The sequence below is a fragment of the Cryptotermes secundus genome, unplaced genomic scaffold (genome assembly GCF_002891405.2).
Source record: "Cryptotermes secundus unplaced genomic scaffold, Csec_1.0 scaffold277, whole genome shotgun sequence".
NCBI classification, from domain to species: domain Eukaryota; kingdom Metazoa; phylum Arthropoda; class Insecta; order Blattodea; family Kalotermitidae; genus Cryptotermes; species Cryptotermes secundus.
In genome coordinates, this window is record NW_019720164.1 from 381,081 (window position 1) to 402,326 (window position 21,246).

A 21,246-nucleotide genomic window follows, 5' to 3' on the forward strand; every position below is an offset into this window, starting at 1 on the left:
ATTTTGATATGATATATTTCTACGTGGTGTGTTCAATAAGTATGGAACCTTGGTCGGCAGAAATACATTTATTGATTTTGAGGTACAAAACCCTAATCCCTTTCAAAGTAGTCTCCTTGGTAATGCACACACTTCTACCAGTGCTTCCACCATTGTTGGAAACACTTCTGGGACGCGTCTTTTGGAACGGTGATCAGCCAGGTCGTCGCATTCCGCATGATGTCTTCTCTTGACTCAAATTGGGTTCCTTACAGTGGCATTTTCAGCTTGGGAAATAGCCGAAAGTCAGATGGAGCCATGTAGGGGGAGTAGGGAGCCTGACGAACCACAGGGATGTTGTGTTTGGTGACAAAAATCTGAATCAGATGAGCAGAATGGGCAGGTGTGTTATCATGATGGAGCTGCCAAGTTTTTGCTGCCCACAGATACGGTCGTTTGTGCCACACAGCATCACGAAGGCGACGAAGGACCTCCTGGTAGTATTCCTTTGTGATGGTTTGGCCTTGAGGTGGGTACTCATGATGCACAACGCCACGGGAGTCAAAGAAAACGGCCAACATGACCTTGACATTGCTGCGGACCTGCCGTGCTTTTTTTTGGCTTCAGGGATGTTGGATGTTTCCACTGTGACAACTGCATCTTGGTTTCCGGGTCGTACCCATAAACACACGACTCATCATCGCCTGTGATCACGGTGTTCAGAAAGTTGAGGTTACTGTTTGCATTGTCCAGCATGTCCTGTGCGATTTCCAGACGGCGTTGCTTCTGCTCCATTGTTAGCAGTTTCGGTAGAAATTTCGCACACACTCTCCTCATGCCCAAATCCTTGGTCAAAATAGAATGTACCGATCCAATGCTTACTCCTATTTCGTTTGCAAGTTCTCAGACTGTGATACGACAGTCCTCCATGACCAAAGTCCACACTTGCTCAATGACATTCTCATTTTGGCTCGCTGAGGGTCTGCCTGAACGCGGTTCGCTGTCCACTGATGTGCAGCCATCTTTGAAGCGGTTGTACCACTCCTTTATCCGTGAGTTGCTCATGGCATCGTCCCCGAAAGCCTGTTGAATCTTGCGAATGGTTTCCACTTGGGTATCACCAAGCTTTTGGCAAAATTTGATGCAATATCACTGCTCATGTTGTTCCGTCATTTTACACCTTACTGGAATCCGACGAGCGCTCACTACACGTCCTCACTCATAGGCCGACTGCCAGCGACTGACGCTTTCTGAGGGCGGGAAAAAATTCAAGACTCCACATGAATGTCCCCTCCACATCTCCACTGAAGGGAGCCTCTCACGCTTCATTGGTTTACGCAGGAAAAAATAAGGTTCGATACTTTTTTGAACACACCACGTATATAATATTGTGGCATGTAGACCTGTTTTTTTTTATTGCTAGTGGGGTGGGACTAAGTCCCTTGTACTGTGGCCACTTCTGGCCTATTGTACCAGCCCCAGATGATAGGTGGAATGAAGACTGGCAGGGGAAACCGAAGTACTCGGAGAAAACCTACCCCAGTACCACTTTGTCCACCACAAATCCCACTTTACCAGACCCGGGATCGAACACAGGCTGCCGCAGTGGAAAGCCAGCGACCGCTTGAGCTATGGCGTGGCCCAGGTAGACCTGTTACTAGGCAANACACGGGCTGCCGTGGTGGAAAGCCAGCAACCGCTTGAGCTATGGCGTGGCCCAGGTAGACCTGTTACTAGGCAACAACCTGTAAACAGCAAGAGAGGAATGGTGTCTTCTGTGTGGCCCACTAAGCAACAACTGAACAGTATGAGAGGAACACTGTTTTCTGTGTGGTCTGTGCTGAGATGTTATAAGCAGGGCAACTGGAGCAATGAGTTAGTTTACAGTCAATCTAGTCATGCGACAATATTTTACAATGTAAAAATTTTAAAATGGTGACCTGTTCAATTAGCTTTCCATCCATGATAATAATAATCTTGCTTCAACTCCAGATTTTGAAGTTCACCTTTTGTAACAGGACCAATGTATTCACGAGAATAAATTTTCTACTGCTGTGATCAGTATTTTTCCAGATAATTTTAAATTAATTCTCATGTACAGGATTAAGACATAAAATATCTTTCACAGATGTTTAGATCTTTCACTATTTTATACAGTCCAACTTGTTAAGTTGATCCATTTCAAGTGACTGACAGTGTGCTTTCATTATAACATTCTTCAGGACATATGTTACAAGCAAACTACAACCTTAGTGACACACACTCTAATATGGTGTGTATACATGCGTGTACTGTAAAACTTGTCAGATTAACAAAGAGCAGTAAAATTCTGAATCATAAAGTATTGTTAAAAATGAGCAAAGAGGTAATGTAATCAAACTACTAAATATTAAACAATCCATGAATGAATAAGCAAAATTCTGTAACATACCCACAAACCCTGTACTTACGGGCTTGGAATTTCACATGCAGAAAGCGAGAAAGAGCATGCTGGAACATAAATGAAGTGTAACCAAACCTTTTAAAACAATCACCATGCAGACGTAATGCTCTACACACAATTCCAAATCATGACGAGCTTCTACAAAAGATACAAACAATATTAATGCACAACCAAGCACACTATACAATTAAATGTTGCACTGTTAGTGATCACATGACAAATATAATGAAGTACTAAGACATCAACACCGTATTTCACTTGACAATGCAGTTTCTGTATAGTGAGATGATCTTAAACTGGTCTACATGTTTCCTTCTCCATCCAGACACAGATTCTTTAACAGTTTCATTAAGAAATGTGTCAGTTTAGTTCCCTTCCCCAAATCAGACCTACAACATAACCTACACAGTGAAGTATGATTGATTTCATACATGCACTTACTGAAGCAGCAGTGACAAATATAAATAAATAAATATATATATATTGTGACATGTTGAGCTATGGATGACGCCCCTCCCCCCCCCCCGCCAGCCGTGATGCGCCGAGCAAAGCCGAAGTGAGCCGAAGTTAGCCGAGTCCTAGCATCCTAGTCGCTATGCAAAGAGAGTCAACAGCGATGACATCACCAAGGGCAGCACGGGTAAACAGGATTGCAAGAGACGACGGTGGTAACAGCGGTTACTACCGCTAGCGTTACTAGCAACACAGCGCCAGGAAACAAGGGTGCTTATTACGTGGCCGTTTTCTGTATTGTCCAATCGAGGCTACATGAGGCGCAGCGAAGGCTATTCACAGTTAGTCCTGGAGCTACCTACGAGTCAGTCCTCGAGCTACCTCCGAGTTAGTTCTGAGTTAGCCAGCAACTAGTCAGTTGTATTCTGGCATTTGGAGTGTACTATTTGTGATACTGCAGATAGCAGTAATTGTCAATCTGTAATTTGGGTGATTGTAAGTGCGAATGTGAAATAAAATTCCCTATATCAAATACGGCGTGAAGTTATTTGTCGCGTTATACACCCAGTATGTGACAACTGGTGTCAGAAGTGGGATTTGGACTTACACACGTGACCGACAGGATTTGGACATACACACGTGACCAACGAGCTTCGAACTCAAGACACGCGACAATATATATATATATATATAAAGAGTTTCCCAAAATTTTCATTATAACAAGTGATTCCTCATCAGCTACAACTTCCATTCCACAACAAATTTCTGCATGAACTATACTTACAAGTTTGCTTTCCAAGCTAATTACTCCCATGATATGCAATGGTACTATTAAAACATATTCTGTGACTCCCCCTTATCTACAAGAAGAAAGTCTATATTCCAGAATCTGTGAACTGTATGTCTGAAGAGAGGATTTGTATGACTCTGAGGCAGAAGTGTTTAACATGCATGAGTAGAACCACTCTAATTCAAAACAAAAATCATTGGCAGATTGTTCCCTTCACCAAGGTCAAAAACAATATTAGAAGTGAGCAATAATGATTTTTGTGAAAATTAATTTGTTTTATATTCAAGACAATCCTTCTACTGCATAGATTCGGCATTTTACAGATTAGAATGTGTAGCTAAAACAAAGATATTCATCTATAGCATGCATGAACTCCTTTGCCATAGGGCCAGGGTAAGTAATGCAGCAAAATTCTTGGAGGCCATACTTCTGTCTGTGCTTCCATGTTGCCAGAAGAGATGGCATCTGCTTGAAAATCATTGGTATATGCTTGTATCACAAGATTACATTTCCCTTATCCAAAAAAGCAGCTACTTACTACCCATTCACATGCATTCTCAATCTTGGAGGGCTTCTTTAATAGGTCTCACCTTCTAGTTTAGCAATGTCAGCTTTCAGCCTCTTCGCATGACTGGAACCTGCCTCATGGGAGACCTGCAACAATGAATCATTACAGTACAAATGGCAATCCATATACAATGCCTCCTATTTTTTTGTGTTAATCCGTAACTTCTGAGTTGGATGTTGGTGTTGTAGTAAAGGTTGACCCTTCCCGCCAATGTACTGTTAGTTTGGTTGTCATGCGACATATGGTGACAGCAAAGCAGTCTACCAAAATGGCGTCTGACATAGAAGTGCATATGAAATAGAGATGTGTTATTAAATTTTTCACTGCCAAACAAATTGCACCCACTGACATCCATCAACGCTTGCTAAAGGTGTACAGAGACAATACAGTGGATGTCAGCACAGTGAGGCGGTGGGTAGCGCATTTCAACAGTGGCGAAAGTGAAGTGCATGACAAACAGCATCCTGGGCATCCCCACTCAGCTGCCACTCCTCACAATGAACAGCACCTCGATCAGCTCATTCTTGCAGATCGGCAGATAACGACCATGGAACTGTGTGCACGGCTTAATATCGGCTGTAATGCATTGGAAACGATGTTGGGGAAGCTGGATTATCGCAAAGTTTGTTCCAGGTGGGTCCCGTGGATGCTTACACAGGACCACAAAACTCTTCGAATGGAAGTCTGTCAGGACCTGTTGCACCCATCTGAGATTGAAGGTGACAAGTTTGTGGACAGCATCATCACCGGAGATGAGACATGGTGTCACCACTACAAGCCGGAATCAAAAAGACAGTCCATGGAGTGGCGACATCCGGATTCCCCAAGAAGTTCAAGACACAGCCATCAGCAGGGAAAGTGATGAGCACAGTCTTTTCGGATAGGCGGGGTGTGATCTTGTTAGATTTCCTTGAGCATGGTGAGACTGTCAATTCTGAATGCTACAAGACAACGCTGACTAAGCTGGCAGCCCGCATTTCCCAAGTCAGGCCACAGAAGCAGACAACCCTTCGCTTGCAACACGATAATGCTAGACCCAATACCAGTTTGCGACCACCTCGCACAATGCAATGTTTGGCTGGACTGTCCTACCACATCCACCTTATAGCTCCGATTTAGCACCTTCAGACTTCCATCTCTTTGGGCCTATGAAAGATGGACTATGTGGGCAACATCTTCCAGACAACGATGCTGTCACTGCAGCTGTAAGAAAGTGGCTTGCCTCTGCTGGCGCAGACTTTTACGAACGCAGCATACAGGCTCTTGTTCATCGCTGGCAAAAGTGCATAACGAATGGTGGTGATTATGTGGAAAAATTACTGTAAGTCGCTGAAATCTTGCTCTATTTAACTGTTTATTATGCTTTCTGTATCTGTTGTAGTTTTCATTAAAAGAAATATGAGGCATTATATACGGAACACTCCTCGTATTTGACCTAAATATTCAGTTTATTAAGACTGGAGGTCAATGAAGTCACTAAATGGCAATGCATTATTTCATTATTTTATGGAGACCAAGTTTTACTTGCACTGGGAACTTCATCAAGTTGATTATCACAAACTTATATCACAGTGGGTGTGCATCAAGTATGCTGATAACTGTGTATGAGAGAGGTTGAATGTGGAATGTTTAGTGTACTGATATGACAACAAAGACATCACATTTTAATGTGCCATGACCATGCAATCTATAAAAAAAAAAACTTCTCATACTCAAACAAGAGAGGCAGTCATCAATCATGGGTTTAATGGCAAAATAGTAAAAATTATGAGATGCTACATAAACTAATTTCATGCCAATGATGGTTGTAGACCTATACTACATAGGTCGTACCGAAAGTCATGAGCAACTTTTATTTTGCATGCAACCTGGGAACAGCAGATGAAAGACAGTATGGTGGTAGGTGGAACCGTTATGTTAACCTTGAGTGTCTTGTGACGTCAATAGCTTGCATCATATGACCAGTATCACTCCTAACAAAATGGCTGACAACGATATGTCATTTCGCCAGCGTGCTGTCATCGAATTTCTTGTGAAAGAGGAAATCCCTGCTGAGGAAATTCACCAGAGAATTCAGCGTGCTTATGGAAGTGTGTGCATGGGTGCGAGCAGTGTTCAAAGATGGGTGAAACATTGTAAAGATGGGAACACCAACATCGAAGATGAGCCTTGGAGCGGTCATCCTCAAACAGCCTCAACTGAAAGCAACAAGGAAAGAGTGGATGAGATCATTCAAGATGACAGGCGTATGACTGTGGACACAAATAGCTTGCAAACTTGGAATAGGGCATAGTGCAGTACAGAAGATGAGTGAAAGCTTGGGCTATAGGAAAGTTTGTGCTCATTGGGTCCCGCGGTTATTGGCCGAAGACTACAAAGGTCAGCGAAAAGCCATCACCTCAGAACTGCTGCAGAGATATCGACACGAAGGTGATGATTTTTTTGCTCTGTATTGTGACAGGTGATGAAAGCTGGTTTCACCATTTTGAGCCTGAAACGAAATGGTAGAGTATGGAATGGCACCATTTGCATTTTCCATCAAGAAAGAAGGCAAAGACAGTGCCATCAGCTGCAAAGGTGATGGGCACAGTCTTCTGTGATGCAGAGGGGTTTATCCTGGCCGAATTCCTGGAACCTGGGCAAACCATCAATGCTGCTCGTTATGTCCAGACGCTGCACAAGCTCCATCATGCATTACGCGATAAACGTCCGGGATGAAACATCATCATCCTGCATGACAACGCTCACCCCCACACCGCTCACCTCACATTCCAAGCAATTGCAAAGATGGGGTGGGAAGTTCTTCCACACCCTTCCTATAGACCTGATCTGGCACCCTCCAACTACCATCTTTTCGGATTTGTGAAGGATCAGCTGCGTGGACGTCTTGAGACAAGGGAGGCAATTCAGAAAGCAGTGCGTCAGTGCCTTCGGATGGCTGGAATGGAATTTTACAGAAGGGGAATTTTCAAACTCCCAGAACGCTGGGAGAAATGTGTACAAACACGTGGCGATTATTTGGAAAAATAAAGAAAGGTCTGTAGATTGAGGTGGTGTATTAGGTTTGTCAATAATAAAGCATGTTACTTTACAAAAAATTGTTGCTCATGACTTTCAGTACAACCCTCGTATATTGTCACTACCTCTATTTCTGACATTAGCACAGCACCAAAGCTCACTCTCTTGAATTCAGCATTACTTTCAGCTCTCTCACCAGCCACAGGTCACCATAAAGTGATTGGGTATTAACTGCACTCAATATGATGAGATGATAATCATGTACAATGATATGGAAAGAAAAAAGGATGGAAGACAGAAAAGTCATGGCACATTACACAACCATGAAAAACCTCAGGACAGTTCACTCACATAGTCTCCACCTCCTGAAGGTACAAACCAAGTTCTGATATTCATGAAATACTACTCACCTCACTCAAGCAAAACTCATTTACTGATTTTGTAACAACACAGTACCATCTGCAATATGACACTCATACTTAGAGCCATGAGGGAGCAGAGAATTATATTCTCTGATTAGATGACATGTGGTGAGTTGTTGTATATTAAAAAGAGGGTGAGTAACTCGATAAAGCATGTCCTACAGGCATTGTTGCTATGGGCAAAAATACAATCATTACACCCCCAAATTTAGATAAATTTTCAGGGTCCATTTTCTCAGTTTTGTTTTGAACAGAGGAACTGAGGCACATGAATGATACAGTGAAAAAGAGTCCTGTTATAGCCATTTTAACCAAACTGATTATCCATCACAAAAAACTGGACACAAGACTGGCTAGAAATCAGTGTGAAAGCCAAAAGAATTCTGCAAAAGATCTGCATTTGGTACCAAATATGTTTCACAACAGCCCAATCTCTACATATTATTTCACCTTGTTTGTGTCAAATTCAATCTAAAACGTGTTATTGTTGTTTATTTTACAGGAGCTGATGAACAATATAATATATTTGCAAACAGAGAAATTAAAGGCACATTAAAGGAATCGAGAGCAGACTGTGTTTTTGTGTGGGTGTGTTATCAGGAACAGGCTGTAAAATCGAGTATTATCATCTTCTGTTGCAACAAGTACACCTGAAACATTAAAAAAGAAATCTTTTATCAACAGCAGCAAACACTGCTATTAGAACTCTACTAATTAATTATTCACTGTACAACAACTTACATGTATCTTATCACAGTCTCCACTTTCACGGCAACTTTCAACTCGATCCAATTCCAAATCTAATTCTAATCCTTCTAATCGTTCCTGAAGCTCACGAATTCGCTCAGAGTTTGAATCTTCTTGTATTCGGGATTCTTCTAGTTGTGCTGAAATAAATTATGTCACAAGTTACAGAAGTGACAGACTTAGTTAATTCAATTTTAACCCTTCAGTGCCATGTCTTCTGTACCATGTCTTACCAAAATGAGCCTAAGTAATTTTTTAACAGAAACTGAACCAATCTGCATTATAACAGGAGACAGTTATGGCTAAAACTGCGTACACATTATACACTAGCTGTAACTACAAAACTTGTTTAGAAATGAACGAGTTTGATATATTCAGCAAATGTAGAGTATACAGAAAACACGATTAAAAGAAAATACAACTTTTGTCTTTTTCTTGATGAACACAACATGGAAATAGTTTCCACAGCATCCTTATAAACAGAAATACATAATGAAATAGCTATCACCTTGTTTGAAAATTGTCTAATACACCATGCAAGCATATACAAAGCTTATTATGTTAAACTGTTATTATTATTTTGAATTGTTTCATTTTTGGTCCGTTACACTATCAATCACAAAGTCAATAGAAGGTCCGTCCAGTGTAACAATTTGTAGGTCACTTCTTTATCACTTCTGCCTTACATGTTTCGGTTTAATATAACCATCATCAGAGGCACATAGTACAATCATGAAAACACTGTCGTTGTTTAAGATGTACACAGTTATGTTTGCTGCGTAGACGCTGCTACAGTATGTCGACATGTAAAAGCACAACACTTGTTAGGATTGTTGAATGCACTAACAATTCTCATATTCAACAATCCTAACAAGTGTTGTGCTTTTACACATCGACATACTGTAGCAGCGTCTACGCAGCAAACATAACTGTGTACATCTTAAACAACGACAGTGTTTTCATGATTGTACTATGTGCCTCTGATGATGGTTATATTAAACCGAAACATGTAAGGCAGAAGTGATAAAGAAGTGACCTACAAATTGTTACANTATTTTCATTAAGAAATGGGAGGCCATCTTATATTTCAAGTAAAGAAAAATGCACAAAAAATTAACCTACCAACCTCATTCATCAGTGATGTCTGGGAAAATAGATATCTGCCAGTTGTGGCACACCTCAAAACTGAGGCTTTGTCCTTCATCCAACATTACAAAAAACTAGAGAACACAACGTTTTGGACACTGGATCTGTTTCCATTCTCAGGAGAGGAGGCAGACACCTACACTTTTGGGTCCCTTAGAAAGAGCAAACCTCAATCACTGAAGTATCATGACCCCCCCCCCCCACCCCCACCCACACNCACACACACACACACACACACACACCTCAAGACAGAAACAGATCCAGTTTTTGAAACGTTGTCCTCTAGTTCTTTAGAATACTGGATGATGGACAAATCCAAAAACCTGGTAATTCCAACTGCTACACACCACAGTCAGATCTATTCAAAACTTAGGTACACTTTGAAAGCAGTAATGATCTAATATTTTTATTGCTGTTACGACCATACTCAGATGTAAGGTATTAATCTCCATATTTTTGGAACCATTACCACACAAATCATTAAGTTCCCCAGATGGAAGAGCCAGACACTCCTCCCATCTAGTCAGATGCACTGATTCAAACTACTAGCAGAACTGACAATCCTAAGTACCAACAAATTACAAATAATCTTAACCAGACTAGAGCAGATACTGAAAATGATCTCTGTTGTTGGTGTTAAGTGTTTTTCTTTCTTTACCTGGGAAAAAAGTTCCACCTAGCATAAATTTAATTGTTCCTTTAAGGGACCATCACAAGTGATGAAAAGTTGGATGAAATAGGTCCTAGGACAGAACAATATCCTTGATGTCAGATTTGAGGTTTTCATGGCGACAACTATGAAGAATGACGTCTTCTGGGATGTGGTGGCGTGAAGATCTACAGGAAACCCCATCCCAGAAGACGGCATTTAGATGTCCTGCACAGAAGATTGAGGTTTCAAGTTTCAAGTTTATTCAGTTCCCCTTCCCACAAAAAGAAATTAATGTGTGAATGAAAACCTTTTGTGAAAGGGCCAGGAAAATGTGCATAACCAAGAGCATTTTTGGCATCTGCTACAATCTAGTTTGGTTTTACTTGTAATCTGCAATGTAACAGCATCTTGATTCCATATCAACATGGGAGGGGTATGAGACTCTTTTGTCGAGGTGGTTCCATCTTAGGAAGCTTTAAAATGATTGTACTGTATTAGTAGCTCTGCCTTTGAAACATATTTAATAATTCTCTTCACAAACACTGTCATACGGTACTGCCCAGGCACAGGGTTTGGATTGATAATTCAATTTATTGGACACTTATTGCTCTTACATACATTTAATTACATCACTTTTGTTATTATTTACAATTCTGAAATAACTATAGCACTTCCCAAGTCTTTCCAGTCTGCTGTAACTTCACATACACACTACTTGGTAATGGCTTACAGCAACTGGGACTCTCCCTAATACTTTCATGCCTGATGACTCCTCTCCTCGATAAATCCTTGTATAGCTGTGTTGCAGACCAATTGCTGTGTGCATATTCATTGCCGAAGAAACATGTTTTAACAAGCAATTGCAAAGCAATGGACGCCTATGCAGAATGGATGTGTGGGAAGGGTCTGAGACAATGCAAGAGAGAAGTGAATGATAAAACCGTCCAGCCTACAATGATGCATGCACGAGAATTTTTACACTTGGCATCACAGCCTGGAAAATATATGACAACTGTGCATCCCAGCAAGCCTTTATGGGACATTGGCAGTCTTTTGGTGATCTCAAAATGTATATATGTATATATAATTTAAAGAGTAATTCTCAAAGACTTTTAGCAAAATGAACATCAATCCCAATTACAAAATCTTCACGTAAAATAACTAATTTTAAATCATCTATTAGGGATTACATGTTTAGAAGTTTTCTTACTTAACCATCTGAAGACTGAAATTCACCTAAATAATATTTAAAAATTCAAATTCTTCCTCACAAAAACACATTGAACCTCCATTACAAAGATCATTCACTAAATGTTTTTCAGGGAAATAACTGCTGTTTATTGTGAGAATCATATGAGACACACAAATACTCTGTTGGCAAAATGCAGAGTTTTTAATTCTTCCAAAAATATCTTAAGAGGGTCTCACTGGGCTTAATCACTAAAAGAACTGTGGACTGGATTCAGAAAGTGGCTTCATACTATGAATTCTGAAGGGTCTAGGGGTTGGATTACTCTCATTTGTTTTACAGAATGTATGAAAACCAAACTGAAAGTAAGTACACAATAGACTTCACTTACTGTGGAGTTCATCCACTCTTGCATGACTCTCCTTTAATTCCTCCTCAGACCTCTTGAGAAGGGACCGCAGGTTCTCGATCTCATCTTGAGTATTTTGTAATGCCTCCTTCATGTTGTCTGGTTCAATTCGTTCCAAGATAATGTCCACCTGGGTGGCTGTAAGGAAGGAGAGCCCATTTATTTTTATGTAAATCCCAAGCCCACTTTCCAGAAACATGAACTCACTCACTTTTAACTAAAGAGAGTTGGGATATCCTGCTAGTATATATGAACATTATATTTCTGAAGTATGTCTTGCAAATGACTTGAGACCTTCCAGACCCACTATTTTTCACGTAGCAGCTGAAATTTGAATGTTAGAGTAAGTGGGGGGGGGGAACTTTTCCCAGCCTAATATATATGGGGTAATTCATAAGGCCCTCCAGAACTTCTGAACTCAGTAGCACAACAACAAAGAGAGACACAGCAGAAAGAAGCATATCAGTAGCTACAGAATCTCTCCAAGTTTGTTTGGGTAATAGGTGCCATGACATATTTGCAGATTTCACTGTGATGAAACATGATGAGGACAGTGGATAAGAAAGCATTCTGTGTCTTGGACTGAGTCAATTGTGACAATGCAATGGAGGTTTTGGACCAAGTATCATGCAGAACAACCTATGGACAAAACAATTTGTGAGTTGTATAAGAAATTCCAGCAGAGTGTCTGCCTGTGCTCTGTGAAATGAACAGGCTGTCTGAGGCCATAGGCCAAGACTGTCAAGTGTGTGTGTGAGAAATTTGTGTCAGTAGCCCTCACACATCACGCAAAATGGGAACTGCAGGTGCCTCAGTCAAGTGTCTGGTGTCTTTGCACAAAAGGATACTGGCTGCAGCTGTTGTACATGCTGAATTCCCAGGATCACAAGCTTCGCTTCCAGTTCTGTGTGGATTTCCAAGGAAGATAGAGGAAGACTGGTTTGCTGAGAAGCTGATTTGCAGTGATGAGGTGACATTTCATGTGTGTGGTAAGGTGAACTGTCACAACATACACATTTGGGGAACAGAAAATCATCATGCAATGGTGGAACACATCTGTGATTCACATAAAGTGAATGTGTCTTTTGCCATCACAGAACATAAATGATTTCTGGTTCTGATAGCAATACTGCTACCTTCTCAAATGTGACCATGTGGCACTGAAGAAGAGCACTGTAATTTCAACAGTGCACTACCCCATCTTCAGGATATACTTGTAAGAATAAGCCAGACAAGCAACAAACAAGCTTCTGACAAAGACTTAACCTCTAAAGACAAGGTTAGCCTGATTGCAAGGCGCAGTAAAGAAACTCACCTGTCGAATCAGTAGATTTAAAGCTGTCGAGATCTATTTTGGTATCAATATCGTTATTGGGTTGCAGAGCGTGGAGATGTGACTGTAGGGCTGCCAGTTGTTTTTGTGTCATATCTCCATCTGCCTGCAATGCTTCCAGACGCAGCTGTAACGCTCGTTCTGCCTCCAGCTGTTCTTGTAACCTAGCCTGCAACTCTTGCTTTTCTTGTTCTAAACGTTCACACACTTCTCGATGCTGATCCTCAGTTTCCTGTAATAATTGTTTATTATGCCACTAACTGTAACCTTTCTGCAACTTTGTTCCACCTACACTTGCAATTTTGCTGTCCAAGCAACACCTGGCAGGCACTTCATAATAGTATCATTCACCCATGCTCTGAGCCTCTCCCTTGTCCAACAAAAGAAAGTTTGCATTCCAAAACTGAGTACTGTATGTGGGAATAGAAAATTTACTCAACTTTGTGGTAAGAGTGCTTTGCATGTACACGTACAGTTTCTGTGACAAACAACATAAGAACATCAGTTAACTCCTCAAAATGTTACACAGTTGCACAAGTTGACAAAGTTTTTAGGACTGCATTTAGTACAACCTCACACCTTCAAGATCAGTCTTCAGATTTTAGCAAATGAGGAACATCCATAATGTGACAGCATATTTTGTTACATGGGGAGTGAATAGGAGATGAAAATGTTTCTGTGTGTGTGCAGTAAGTTAACACTTCGCGGACCGGTAATTTAAATATTTAAATCACCCTGGGGACGGGCATTTTTAAACATACTACTCTAACTTGTGCACTGTTCACTTTAAAAATTAATATAAAATCTCCTAATTAATTTTTTGAACTAAAATTTTTGGAGAACACTTACCAATGCTCCTAGAAGTGCTGAGGGTGTGATATTTCTGGAAACTTTCCCTTTGTGAAGTGGCATTACACAGAACTTGCAAATGTAGACATGCTCCTTTTTTTTTTTGTGAACTGTGCAAACACGGCACTGCCTAGAAGCATTCTTCCCCTTGGAATGTTCACTCTTCACAATTTTCACGAAGGTATTTTTACACATATCACTCAAGAGTCGCCCTGGGGGGTCCACATGAGGCCTTCGTGGGGTGGGAGTTGTTGGGCCCAGTCATACTAGTTAGTTAGTTATTGGAGAGGGTGGGTTTCCCCATGAACTTAGACCTGTATTGGTCCATTGTGCTTCCCTTTATGATTTCTACCAGTCTCTATATACTACCGGTATTGGTGCTTACCATCAGTCCCGCCCAGCCAGCGAGACCGGCTCTACTAGCTGAGAGGTATCTATAATGCTTCCCCCATCTACAAGAGGTATTAGAGACTGCTGTTGGGCGAGAAACGTCCGTAATTTGGCTCAGTGACCTCCTTTGGAGATATGAGGTTCTTTTACGTGCCGTAAAGCTACGACACGGGACCCACGGCTTAAAGTCCCTCCCGGAGGACCTGTTCCCTGAATTTTTCTGCCCCTTAAAAATTCGACGACCTCCGCAGGGTATTTGAACCCGCGTACTACGAGTCATGAGGTGGGAACGTTACCTCTAGACCTCGGTCACACTGAGTCTTTGTGTGATCCTGGTTCTGCCACCACCACCTGGACTGTAGCCCAGGCCTTTGCCACATTCATCAGAAATGCTTTGTATTTCAATTTTGAATCAGGGTTTAGATTTTTTTTTAGATATTTTGCTGTCCCCGCAATGTTACTACGCACAATGTTATTACCCGCATTATTGTTGGAGCTACTGTCACTTTTACTGTCTGTGGCCACAATTCTTTGTCGTCCCCCGTCACTGTCACTGCCTGAATGACAATTAATCCATTACTACGCGTCTCACAAGGCAGGTCAGCTAGGTCATGAGAGGAGAATTTGTCCTTGATCCATTCGCCCCACTAGCTACTGGCTGATACACACAGCTTGAAGAAGACAAAGCATTTTCCTTTATAGTCAGTTAAGTAAACAGCAAGGTCAAGTTACTGACTGCTAACTAAACATTCCAGAGTCTTATCANTTTCGAGCAAAATTTAAATGGCCGGCTGAATATATTACCGCAGGAGGGGCGGCCGCGGAATTTAAATCACCGCGCGAAAGGGTTAACACGCGAACGGTCCGCCATGTTTAAAAGCGGAAAACGTTTTAAAGGGTGCGCGGTCCGCAAAGTGTTAAAAAGAGTTCAACCATAACTATGGCAATACAATGGAATTGCCTGAACCTGAATATGAAGCTCAAAGTAATATGTCTCTATGAAGCTGAAAACTGGTCAAAGAGAAAAAGAAACATGGTCTGGAATGACTTCTTTGACACTTTTCACCATTTTGAAGAATACAGATGAAATATGATCAGCTGTGCTATGTGATGGAAGACCAGTGCCAGAGAAACAACTGTGCAATGCAGAGAATGAAAATGATGAATCCATGCTCTGAGTTGTTTTGCTAGTAAAAATTAACAGTCATACCAGTTGACAGATATCAATGTCAATGCAAAAGCCAATCTTTTTGCATCAAGCTGACAGACTGAAAATTTCATTGCTTCAAATGCAGCCTTTACCAAACCAAAGCAAGAAAGGTTGATTGACTATTGGTGCTTCATCCAGCCTACCTATGTGAAAAAGGTCAAAGGGTAATATATCTTGAAAGGGACAAAATATTTCTCCTTCACAATGCACTTTGAGTATATAGTTCCTTTGTCACTACATGGTGCTTTGGCTATCTTAAATGATTCCTCTATGATATCTATATCATTCAATATTTGCTCATTTACGCAACCCATTAGTTGTTGCATTTCTTTTAGAAACAAGTATTTGGGGTATCAAAATAATATAGTATCAGTAACCTAGGTTAAAGGCTGTACCATAGCTCAAGCAGTTAGTCGCTGGCTTTCCACCGTGGCGGCCCGGGTTCGATCCCAGGTCTGGTAAAGTGGGATTTTGGGTGGACAAAGTGGTGCTGGGGCAGGTTTTCTCCGAGTACTTCGGTTTTCCCTGCCAATCTTCATTCCACCAATTGCTCCACAATCACCCTCACCTATCATCTGGGGCTGGTACAATAGGCCAGAAGTGGCCACAGTACAAGAGATTTAGTCCCACCCCACTAGGGGGGGGGAACAACAACAACAACAACAACAACAACAACAACAACAAGGTTAAAATATTCCACCAGGTCCATAGTAATAGGAGATTTAAATTCTCATTCCTGAACGGCAAACTGCTATCCCCATGTTAAATTCTGGCCACCTACCCATATTGTAATTCAAAATCCCCTATTTCCATACAATGATGGTTCGCTGGTCCATATAAAAAATGCAGATATTACTCTGATATATATTTACACCATGTATATTATTTCTGCATGAAGAACCACTTTTATGAAAGTCATTAATAGTATGCTCTAATGTATGCTGTAAGAAGTACCATTCTAGTCTCATTTTTGTTTGCAATAATTTACATGAAAGCTTGAATCTGGACTTACTCACCTGCAGTTTAGATGTGAGATCCTCCACTTTCTGCAATTGTAGACTATATTTTAATGCAAGATCTTTTAGGTCCTGCTGGCTGCGCTCACATAGCTCCTTAAGATGGGCACACTCATCCTCTGTGTTGCTCAGTGTCCTGCCATAACAATCACCACAAATACGACTATTAGGTTTATTCACTACATAAATTTGATTACTTACAGTGAAATACCTCTGTTATGTGTGCAGTCTATAATAACATGTCTCTAATATATGAGAATTGATTAATGTACTGTGAAGTTAACAACTGAAATGATGGAGCAGAGTACCTCCTTAGAAACATGCGTAGCTTAGCTAGTCAGGAAATTTCTCACCTTCTATGGAACCCAAAAGTTCACTGTCATGATTACATTAGACCACCCCTCATCCATAACCTGAACTAGATTTATCTAATCCACATGTCTGCACTCTATTTCTGTAAGATACACTTTCATATTATACTTCCACGCAGTCTATTCAAATTATTGGATGTTGAATATAAGGAATAACATGTGACCGATACATAACTGTTTTTTGCTGTTATGTCTTCGAAGTGTATGACAATGTAAATTTTCATATATATTATGTAAGATCAAAGAAAACAGAAGACCAAAGCATCACCAAAACATTAAAAATTGGCATCCTATCATTCTGGTAAGTCAACAGTAAAATAGCTCAGTGGGTTGGGATCAATTTCCTTTCACTGCAGTGTTGAATTCTATAAGTCTGGGGTGTTTTATACAGAGATAAGTGGCAAAGCAATATGGGGGGATGGAGGAGAGATGTAAAAAGACAAAGGAGTTTTTTCAGTCTCTTTTCTTTTTCTTGTGGGTCATTTAATGATGCTGATGCTATCAGCATTGAGAGTGCACAGCATCAGTTCAAGTTCCTGTGTTACAACTTGTATACTTAGAAGTCTATTAACCTGATATAACAATAGGTCATCATGTTGTCAGCTTTCAAGACATTTTAAACTTGTGTAACAAGAACTTTCACTAACATATAAACTAAAACTAAAACTAAAACTAGACTCCATGGAGCTGAGTCCTTTTTGAGAACCTGCCAATTGTGCAGCCACTCAAGATTTTCCCAACAGTTTACAGAAACTGAAGGTTCAGTACTATGGTCACAACAGCCCCTCAATGGTCCCTATCCTGAGCCACATCAATCTAGTCCATACCACCTCATCCTATCTAAAATCCATTTTAATGCTATCCTCCCACCTACATCTAGATCTTCCTAGTGGTATCTTTTCTTCTGGCTTTCCACCAAAATCAGGTATGCATTCCTCTTATCCCCATGCATACTATATGCACTGACCATCTCATTTCACTAACATATAAAAAAGTCTAAAACATTCCTATATAATGAAAATGTACAGTTTGTTATACACATTTCAGTTGCTTTACAATATATATTTAACTGATTGAGTTGCACACTGAAAAGAATATGACACAAATTCAGGCTGTGTAAAATGATTTGAATGCAAACATTCTAAACAAATTCACACTAGAATTTTTCTAAGTTTCAATTTTTTCTAAAATTTCTGTTCAATGATTCTCTTAGCAATAACAAACTTCCTAACATTTTGTCATCTTCTATTGCACTTAATCTTGAAATATATATTCCAATGCAATTAACAATGACAGTTGAAAATGTAACCAAAAAACACCTCAAACACCCAATATAAAAAAAACTGAACTGTACACTTCAAATACACCACACATTCTACATCCTGCCCATGATATTTTCCAGGAACATGAATGCTATGTTCAGCAAGGATTGAATTCAGATGTAAAAATACTTTTATGTTATGCAAGAGATTAGCTCTGCAACAGAATGTCTTACTTTTATTCTGGAGGTTTTAATTTAGAGCTTGGTCAAGGAATTCAGTTGAGTGGGAAACCAAGAGTGTCTACATGCATGTGCAGAGTATTTTTACCTTGCTTCATTATAAATCCATGAACTCAGTGACTGCCATTAGCTAGTTACTCCCTTTACTGTCCTGTTCACTGGCAGAGAAGTCCATACATATCGTGTCAGTATGACAATATAACTAACTACAACTGAGGCAGATGGAAATAACAACAGACACAATGTACCGTTCAAGATCCTGCATCTTTTGTACTGCTTCTAGTTTCTCTTGCAGCATTTTGCGGAGTGACTCCTTGGCTGTACCCTGATACTGACACTTATCTTCCTGTAACTTCCGTAGCTCCTCTCGCAGCTTATCCTCTGCAAAATTCTGAAAGGAAAAACAAGCTTTAAGACATTCCTTTGTCAAATTTCTGTAGTATAAGCAAATAAATTCTGAAGTTGAATTTATATCTGTGATACAACAGGCTTCATTAGAAAGAAAAATTTAATTTTTACAGCAGATTACTTATTTTATGTGAACATTTTCTTTATTACAAATGTCACAACACAACTAATATCAAGATCAGTGCCTAGTTTCGGCTGTTAATAGCCATCATTAGGCAAATACATGGCCACATATATACACCACTGAACCGCAGTACTAGTAAAATTGGATACAATATATTAATTATATAAAATACTTGACGTAAGAATACATGCCTGATGATGGCTATTAACTCTTTGACTGGCGCGGGCATGTTTTAACGCCCAGACGATGCCAGCCGTTCCCTGGCGTTGGCGTGTTTTAACGCTTTGACAATCTCTTCCCTTCTTTGCTCTCTTGGCACTCATCAACCAAAGAAATATATATGATAGTTTTTGTGCATGTTTGTAAAGAACCCTTGTAAACTTTGTGGGGGTCTATATTACTGTCAGAACCCTCTGAGAAGGAAAAGGTCAGAAAATATTTCACATTCATTCAGTTTCACCATGGCGTCTTGAAGCAAGTGTCGTGTTCCTACAGACCACCTGGAAAATGTTGTGAACGAGATTTGTTCTGATGATGATAGTGGCGTTGAAATAATGATTCCTGAATTGGATGAAGTTGATAGTGACAATAATACAGTGATAGACAATGATCCACAAGACAGTAATCATGAACATTTACCTACCACGAGTGCGGTGCCTGACACGCCCATCTCATGAACGTACGGAGACCTTGTACCCCCAATATTTCCATTTGCTAATAGTTTCGGGATCAAAATTGATATAACACATAAAATGCATCCCTTTTCATGGATTAAAATTTCTTCTGGATGACGACTTGGTAAATCACATCACAACTGAAACCAATCGCTATGCTCACGAACACTTACACACACGAGTTAGCTCCTTACTCTCGAAAACACAATTACAATTATGTCACATCAGATGAAATCTGGACATACTTAGGAATTGTGTTCATGACAGGAATCGACAAACGCCCTGAAATTGAAGAATATTTGTCCACTAGGCCCCTATTTCACACCCATGGTATGGACAAAACATGTCTTTGCGGTTGAATAGTTTCATTCTATTAAAAAAGAACACAACAAACGAAAAATACAAGAAATTACAGATTCAAAGATTTTATATTGGACTGTGTAGAAAAATGACTGAACCAAACAAACAGTGTGGAGAGGGAGAAAAGTCAAGGAATGAAGTGGATGACGAATCTATTGCGTCAGACTAGAGTGCAGTCACGCCTCCGCCCTCGACCTTGAAAAAACCACCAGTGAAAGAGCCAGTAAATCGTCTATAGGGTGGCTTGAAAATTCACAAAATGGTCCACGTTCCTCCCAGTAACAATAAGAAGAACGGTGCCCTGAGAAAGTGTCGCGTGAGTGCTAAGCACAAGGTTAGAAAAGAAACAAGTATCATGTGTGCAGGCTGTGGTGTGGCTCTCTGCAAACTTTCATGTTTCAATGTTTATCACACGAATAAAAACTAATAAAGAGGTATGGAAAGGCATTTATTGCATAAAATATTGTATTTTAATTAGTTCCTGAAAATTTCGTTTTTAAAAACCAATTTTTCTTAAAGTTGTTTAGGAAAAAGTAACTATATGCATTTTAGTGACATAAGGTTTAAAGGGCCTGCCAGGACAGGGATGGGATTTAAATACCCTTCGTGCCAGTCAAAGAGTTAATAGCCAAAACAAGGCACTGATCTTCATATTAGTTGTGTTGTGACGGTTGTAATAAAGAACTTGTATACTGTAACATAACAGGATACATGAAATGAAAATTATGTGAACATTCATACACTACACTCAAAATTATCTGTGTGGCACTTTCAACCCCCTTCTTTACCATCAATTTTCTAACTCAGGGATCTGACTGACGTACTGTCAGATGATGCTTCAACCTATATACGTGGTGCAATCCAAAAGTTCCCGAAATATATTAATAAAAACTATTACATCTTACCTAGATCTTATTCTGCACCATCACCTTCAAAGTAGTCCCCTTGGGAGCGCATACACCGATCCCAGCGTTTCTGCCACTTTTCAAAAGCATCCTGGAAGTCTTTCTTTGTTAGGGTGTTTAGTACCGTCTGCGTTTCCACTTGAATTTCCTCAACTGTATCAAATCTTCGCCCCTTCAACTTGATTTTCATCTTGGGGAAGAGAAAGAAGTCACATGGAGCTAAGTCTGGTGAGTACGGTGGGTGGGGAACAACTGCCATCTTGTTTTTAGCCAAAAATTCCTGCACAAT

The 21,246-nt window shown here is 40.2% G+C and overlaps 1 protein-coding gene across 2 annotated transcripts in view; it reads right to left on the reverse strand.

Moving 5' to 3' along the window:
• LOC111867107 (sarcolemmal membrane-associated protein) overlaps window positions 1–21,246 on the reverse strand; it is a 78,058-nt gene that overhangs the window by 34,931 nt on the left and 21,881 nt on the right. For both annotated transcript variants that reach the window (XR_002843291.2, XM_023856630.2), the window contains exons 9-14: window positions 18,735–18,877; window positions 16,615–16,750; window positions 13,132–13,381; window positions 11,799–11,954; window positions 8,415–8,560; window positions 4,256–4,319 (exon numbers count right to left, since the gene is read on the reverse strand). Coding sequence is in view for 1 of the 2 variants with exons in the window: in XM_023856630.2 (XP_023712398.1) it covers window positions 4,256–4,319; window positions 8,415–8,560; window positions 11,799–11,954; window positions 13,132–13,381; window positions 16,615–16,750; window positions 18,735–18,877 (895 nt within the window). In the remaining variant the exon portion in view is untranslated. The remainder of the gene's footprint in view (window positions 1–4,255; window positions 4,320–8,414; window positions 8,561–11,798; window positions 11,955–13,131; window positions 13,382–16,614; window positions 16,751–18,734; window positions 18,878–21,246) is intronic.